Source organism: Phaseolus vulgaris, chromosome 2 (genome assembly GCF_051622355.1).
Source record: "Phaseolus vulgaris cultivar YP4 chromosome 2, ASM5162235v1, whole genome shotgun sequence".
Taxonomy (NCBI): domain Eukaryota; kingdom Viridiplantae; phylum Streptophyta; class Magnoliopsida; order Fabales; family Fabaceae; genus Phaseolus; species Phaseolus vulgaris.
The window spans coordinates 9647531-9653987 of NC_143499.1; the positions used below are offsets into that span (position 1 = coordinate 9647531).

Sequence of the window (6457 nt, forward strand, 5' to 3'; positions counted from 1 at the left end):
TTGCTTAACAATACCCACTAACATTTTTAAATCTTCTTAAACTTTATAAGGGGCTTTGTTTTACTAGTCAAACTTTTTAAAAGACCAAAATGTAGCACAATCATGTAAAATGACTAAAACCAAAAGTCCAAACTTTGACATAGGATTGAAGGATGTAGGAGAAGATTGAACGTTTCAATTTGGGAAGCTCTGCACTCATCACTAGTAAGTACAAACAAAAATATGAATTTATAAAATATTGGTTTAAGGAAAAACATTTCTACTTCGATTATTTCTGCAACCAAATAAAAAATATATATTATATTAGTTGTAGAAAGTCACCATCAACAGTGTAATGTCTTGCGTAAACTACAAAAATTATCTTTGTAACTCATGATGTAGAAATTAGATTTTACATTATAGTTGAATAAAGAGCTCCGGCGAGGGAAGGAAGTTTCGCAGACTGGCGGACACTTCGTTTTTCTTTATTAACTTTCCTGAATATTTTATGGAGAGAGATCTTTGGAAGGTTTTCCAAAGGTGGGGAAGGGTTATGGACGTCTTTGTTTCAAGAAAGCTCAATGCAAGGAATAGGAAGTTTGGTTTTGTAAGGTTCCAAGGTGTGAAGGATGTTTTTTCTCTGGAAAGAGAGTTGAGTGCATTCTGGATTGGCACTTGGAAGATGCAGGTGAACCTTCCCAAATATCAGAGGAAGGATGGACCAAGGAAGCAAAGGAATGAAGGGTCTAGATTAGGGTGGAACCCAAAACTGAGCACAACGAGCGGGAAGGGGAAGCAGACGGAGCAAGTTTCGTTCGCTCAAGTTGTTTTAGAGGGGGTAGTCAAGATCGGAACAGGCGAGAACGTGAGTAGCTCTCTGGGGGGTCAGGTCGATTATCAGTTTACAGTGGAGGTAGAATAGGATGATTCGTTAGAAGGAAGCTATGTTGGTAGTTTGAAAGAGCTTCCAAGCATGCATGTGATTAAGGAGAGCTTTGTGATGGGAGGTTTCAGCCTAGTCAAAGTGAGATATCTTGGTGGCAAGTTTGTTCTGCTTTCATGCGATGATGGAGGGAGTCTGCGGAACATCATAGCAGACAACAGGCCATGGTTCGACGAAGTTTTCTCAGCGGTTACCCCCTGGGATGGTTCGTTCGAACTGACAGAACGTTATGCATGGATTCGTTGTAGTGGAATCCCGTTACAGTTCTGGTGCAATCACAACTTTTCCAAAATAGGGGCCGTTGTGGGGGAGGTGGTGGAGGTTGACGAAGCAACTAAGAGAAGAGAAACAATGGAGTTTGCTCGGTTTAGAGTTAAAACAACGGTCAGAACAACAGTCAATATGGAGAAGGAGTTTTGTATCAATGGAAGGTCGTGTAAGGTGGCCTTCGTTGAAGAGGTGTGCGTCCCAGAGTGGAGACTTGGCAAGTGGGATGGCGGCGCTTCAGAGGTAGACATCGAAGCAAGCTCCGAAGAAGGAAGCGTAGGCGCTAGTTTGTGCGATTCTGTGGGGTCGGAGCTTGGGATGGCCGAAGATGGAGGTGTGGGCGCCGTCGGGGAAGGAGGAATGGAGGATGAAGAGACGGTTCAGGGCAAGTTGGATCCGGTTTGTCTTGGTAAGGGGCGCCAACTACATGAGGGATTGGTTCAAGATCATTTAAGAGGGTCATTGAATGTGCACGGTAATTCTTTGAGAGAGAAAGTGGTTTTAGTGGGTGGGCACGGTTCTCTTAGCTTTTCAAAGAAAGAGAAAGTGGAATCCTACGTAGAGGTGGCTAGTTCCAAGGAGACCAAGTCAGCAGATGAAAAGGCAAGGAGTAATGGTGGTATAGGCGTGAGTAGGCGCATTATGAGTGGTTCCGAGAGGGCTGGAGCGCCGTTCCAAGCGTTTCAAGCGCCGTTTCAAGAAGTAGGAGTGCAAGAAGTTAATGATTGTGGGCCCTCTTCTTTAAAGGAGTGTTCCCTTATGATTGGGTGCGTGGAAAATGGTGTTTTACGAGAGAAAAGAGAGGTGGGGAATTTAAAGTGTCAAAGTGCACTTATGAAGTCGTTCAAAAAGTTTTTGCGCGTCTAGGATGGTAGTCACGAAGAAGAAGAAGTAGGAGCCGGGATTGATTCAGAATAGACGAGTTTCGTGAGTAGGGTCGATGATTAGGTAGGGACAAGACCATCTTTGTACGAATTGGAACAGTCTGGGACCAGTGTGGCTAGAGATGGAGTTGACGAGCATTCGTTAATACTCGTAAAGATTCTCCCAAAGTCTCCAGTAGTCCAAGGTTTGACTGATAGCGGATCGGCAGACCCTAAAAAGTTAGATGAAGCGGAGGAGGCAAGGCGGTCAGAGGCGTCAAAGTCGAGAGAAGGCGGGTGCGCTTTCCATCCGGGAGGGCAGTCTGAGGTTTTGGGGGCGGGTATGGAAGATGAAGTGGAAGGTGGGGGCAACATCGTTGATATGGAGGGCAGGTCGTCGGGCTCGGATGGAGAAGTTGTAGGAAGACAGTCCTTAGTGGATCAAGTTTTTTTGGTTCACCAAATAGGCAGTTCGTCGAATTCGCTATTCACTTCTGACAGTGCAATTGAGAATTGTAACAGGATTTTTTGGGTGAAGACAGATAAGAATATGGCTGCAAGTGTCTGAGAGTAGGGAAAGAAGCTGGGTTTTCGTTTGCTGATCGAGAAGAGGCAGTTTTAAATGGTATTTATTCGTTATCTAATCAAGGCGGAGTGACTACGAGAAGGATGTGGAAAGAGAGGAGCAAGCTTGTTAATGAAGATTCTTAGTTTGAATATTAGAGGGGTAGGCGGGGCTGTTAAAAGGAATTATGTCAGGGATTTGATCAGTAGGGAGCAGGTGGACATGGTGTGTTTACAAGAGACAAAGTGTTCGGATTTTAGTAGGGAAAAGGTGTGTCTTATTTGGGGAACCAACGAAGTGGAATGGGTGGAAAACAAAGCAGTTAATAGTGCAGGTGGGGTGATTACGATGTGGAGCAACAAGGCATTTCAGTTGTCTAGTTTCGTAAATGGAAGGAACTTTTCGGTGTTAGAAGGGGCTTGGAAGAGGGGCTTTGGAACCCACGTAACCATTGTGAATATTTATTGTCCAGGATCTTTTCGGGAAAAGAAAGAGATGTGGAATGAGATAAGTAGTATTAGACAGGGTCAGTTAACGAAGGCTTGGTGCATCATTGGAGACTTTAATTGTATAAGAAGGCAGAAGGAAAGGAAGAGTTTGGTGTCGTGCTCTGACTACTCTAGAGAAATAAAGGGGTTTAATGATTTCATTGAAAGCTCTGAGTTGGTCGATATTCCGTTGGTGGGCAGGAAATTTACTTGGTTCAAGCCCAATGGTTTGGTGAAAAGCAGGATTGGCAGGGTGTTGGTTTCTAAGGAGTGGTTGGAGTTATGGCCAAACAACCAACAATTTGTCTTAAATAGATCAATCTCAGATCATTGTGCTGTTATTCTGAAGGAAGTCTCAGTGGATTGAGGTCCGAAGCCTTTTAGGTTTTTGGATGTTTGGATGAAGGATAGTAGTTTCAAGGAGTCTGTGAGTTCGAGCTGGTATGCTTACAAGGTGACAGGAGGGGGAATTTTTGTGTTTAAAAAGAAGCTGAAAAAGTTAAAAGCAGACCTAAAGGTGTGGAACAGGGAAGTATTCGGAGATGTGAATCAGGCTAGTAAGGAAATCTAGAAAAGGTTAGACGAGTTAGATTCTCGCGACGATGAAGACGGGTTGATGGAGTCAGAAAGGGATGAAAGAAAGTCTCTCTTTGCTAAACTAACCGAGTCCAAGTCCAAACAAGAGGCGATCTTATTTCAGAAAGCAAGGCAGAATTGGATAAAGCAAGGGGATCACAATACAAAGTTCTTTCATTCTGCAGTAAAGTGGAGGAGGGCAAGGAATCAGTTACATGGAATTATTGATAATAATAAATGGTGCAATGATAAGGAGGAGGCAAAGGATAAGGTTCGTAAGTACTTTGAAGAAAGGTTTGCCCGGAACGATGTTTGTCAGGTCACATTGGATAAGGTTAGATTCAATACCATATCGGAAGCTGATAATGTTATGTTAGTCAGCGATTTCTCAGAAGAAGAGGTGAGAGATGCGATCTGGGGGTGTGACAGTTCAAAAAGTCCTGGTCCCGACGGGTTTAACTTTGGTTTTATAAAATCTTGTTGGGACATTCTGAAGAAGGATGTGATGAACGCAGTAAAAGATTTTGCTGGTTTTGGATGTTGGCCAAGAGGATCAAACTCATCATTCCTTTGTTTGATTCCAAAAGTTGAAAATCCTCAACAGATGGGGGAGTTTAGACCTATCTCGTTAGTAGGTTGCCTGTATAAGATCATCTCTAAGGCGTTTTCCTTGCGCCTGAAAAAGGTGATCGGAAAAATTACTGACATAAGACAATCGACTTTTTTAGAAGGAAGAGGTTTGTTGGATAGCGTGCTTATTGCAAATGAGGTTCTTGAGGATTACAAGAGAAAGAGAAAACAAAGTATCTTCTTTAAAGTCGACTATGAGAAGGCATACGATTCGGTGAAATGGGAATTTTTATATTACATGCTAAGGAGGTTGGGTTTCTGCGCTCGTTAGATTCGATGGATTAAGGGATGCCTGGAGTCAGCATCGGTGTCGGTCCTAGTTAATGGAAGCCCTACTAGGGAGTTCTTTCCTAGAAAGGGTCTTCGTCAAGGCGACCCGCTTGCTCCTTTTCTCTTCCTTATTGTGGCGGAGGGGTTAGCTGGGGTGTCAATGGTAGCAGAGGAAAAGAAGCTGATTGACAGTTTGGAGGTTGGGAAGGATAAAGTAAAGGTAAATATGTTATAGTATGCGGACGATACCCTGTTCTTTTGTAAGGCAAATACCAAAAGTGTCTTTAAAATCAGGGCGATCCTGCAGTGTTTTGAGCTCTCTTCTGGGTTAAGGATTAATTTTGCGAAGAGTAGGATTGGAGGGACGGGGATGGACCAGGTCACACTTCAAAGATTTGCAGCGATTCTTAATTGCGATACGATGGTTACTCCGTTCATTTACTTGGGTCTGCCAGTTGGAGGGAGTCACAAGCGCGTTGTGTTTCGGAACGAGGTGATTGAGAAAGTGCAGGCTAGATTAAGCAGGTGGAAGGGAAGAAGTTTGTCGATGGCTGGGAGGATTTGTCTGATTAGGTATGTGCTTTCTTCTATTCCGTTATTTTTTATGTCGTTGTTCAGATTGCTTTCTGGGGTGGCAAGGAAGTTGGTCAAGTTGCAAAGGGATTTTCTTTGGGGTTCGGGTGCAAACGGGAGGAAGATCGCTTGGGCTCCCTGGAACCTGGTTTGTAAACCTCGTGAGTTTGGGGGGCTTGGAATAATAGATATGAGATTGTTTAATTTGGCTCTATTAGAGAAGTGGATATGGAGGTTGGGCTCGGCTGAGGTAGGCCTTTGGAAGGAAATCATTTTTTCTAAGTACGGTGGGTGGAGATATCTGGGAGAGGCAGGTAATGGTAGGAGTTGTTCTCTTTGGTGGAAGGATTTGAAGGAAGTTTGGTCTTCGGAGGGGTGGGGGAGATGTTTCGAAGACAGTTTTGAGTGGAAGGTAGGTGATGGGAAGGACATTTATTTCTGGAAGGATAGTTGGTTGATGGGTGAGGCGTTCCAAGACTTTTTTCAATTAGCTCTAACAAAAATGCAAAAATGTCGGAACTTGGGTCTTGGTCTAATGGGAGATGGGTTTGGGGACTTGTTTGGAGAAGGCCTTTTTTCGAATGGGAGAAGCCGGCGGCGGATCAGTTGAGTCAGCTCCTGCTTGGGGTTGAGGTTGCCATAGGAGAGACTGATAGATGGTTTTGGAAGGGTGGGGGTATTCAGTCTTTTACAGTTAGCTCTGCTTACAACCTTATCAGGAAGGATAATGAGGTGGTTTCCTCGCAGGTGTTTAGAAAGTTGTGGAGGAGTAAGGCAATTCCATCTGCAATGGTTTTGGCTTGGAGGATGATGGAAAACAAGCTTGCTACTAGGGTCAATCTTAGTAGAAGAGGGGTGCAGTTAGAAAGCTTGAGGTGCGTGTTGTGCGGGAAGGAGGAGGAATCGAGTAGGCATCTGTTCTTTGGATGTTTGTTTGCTTGGCGTGTTTGGTGTTTATGTTTTAAGTGGCTAGGAATCCTGTTTGTGACTCATATTGAGCCAAGGTTCAACTTTGATCAATTTAGTTTGAGCTTACCTTCGGAGACGGGTCTGGTTGTTTGGAACACGATCTAGGTAGGGGTGATTAGTGAGATTTGGAGCCACAGGAATCGTATAATTTTTAATAGAGGAGTGGCAGACGAGTATGAGGTCTTTGCGTTGGCACAGGTAAAGGCATGGTCTTGGGTCTCAACAAATTCCCGGTTAGTTTCGTTCTCCTATTCTGATTGGTGTTTGGCTCCTTTGGAGTATACGAGGTTAGTTTCTTGAGGTTTTTTCACTTGGTTTTTTAAGGGTAAGAAGA

The 6457-nt window shown here is 43.9% G+C and overlaps 2 protein-coding genes across 2 annotated transcripts; both read left to right on the forward strand.

The window, feature by feature from the left end:
* Nucleotides 1-2749: 2749 nt before the first annotated feature.
* Nucleotides 2750-3472, forward strand: LOC137809008 (uncharacterized). The gene has a single exon (XM_068610149.1). The coding sequence runs from the start codon at nucleotides 2750-2752 to the stop codon at nucleotides 3470-3472; it is 723 nt and encodes a 240-aa protein (XP_068466250.1).
* Nucleotides 3473-5664: 2192 nt separating this feature from the next.
* On the forward strand, nucleotides 5665-6228 carry LOC137809005 (uncharacterized). Its single transcript, XM_068610148.1, has one exon. The coding sequence runs from the start codon at nucleotides 5665-5667 to the stop codon at nucleotides 6226-6228; it is 564 nt and encodes a 187-aa protein (XP_068466249.1).
* Nucleotides 6229-6457: the final 229 nt, after the last annotated feature.

Coding starts and splice junctions, on each gene's coding strand:
- LOC137809008 (XM_068610149.1), top strand. CDS start 2,750: ATGAAGATTCTTAGTTTGAATATTAGAGGGGTAGGCGGGGCTGTTAAA.
- LOC137809005 (XM_068610148.1), top strand. CDS start 5,665: ATGTCGGAACTTGGGTCTTGGTCTAATGGGAGATGGGTTTGGGGACTT.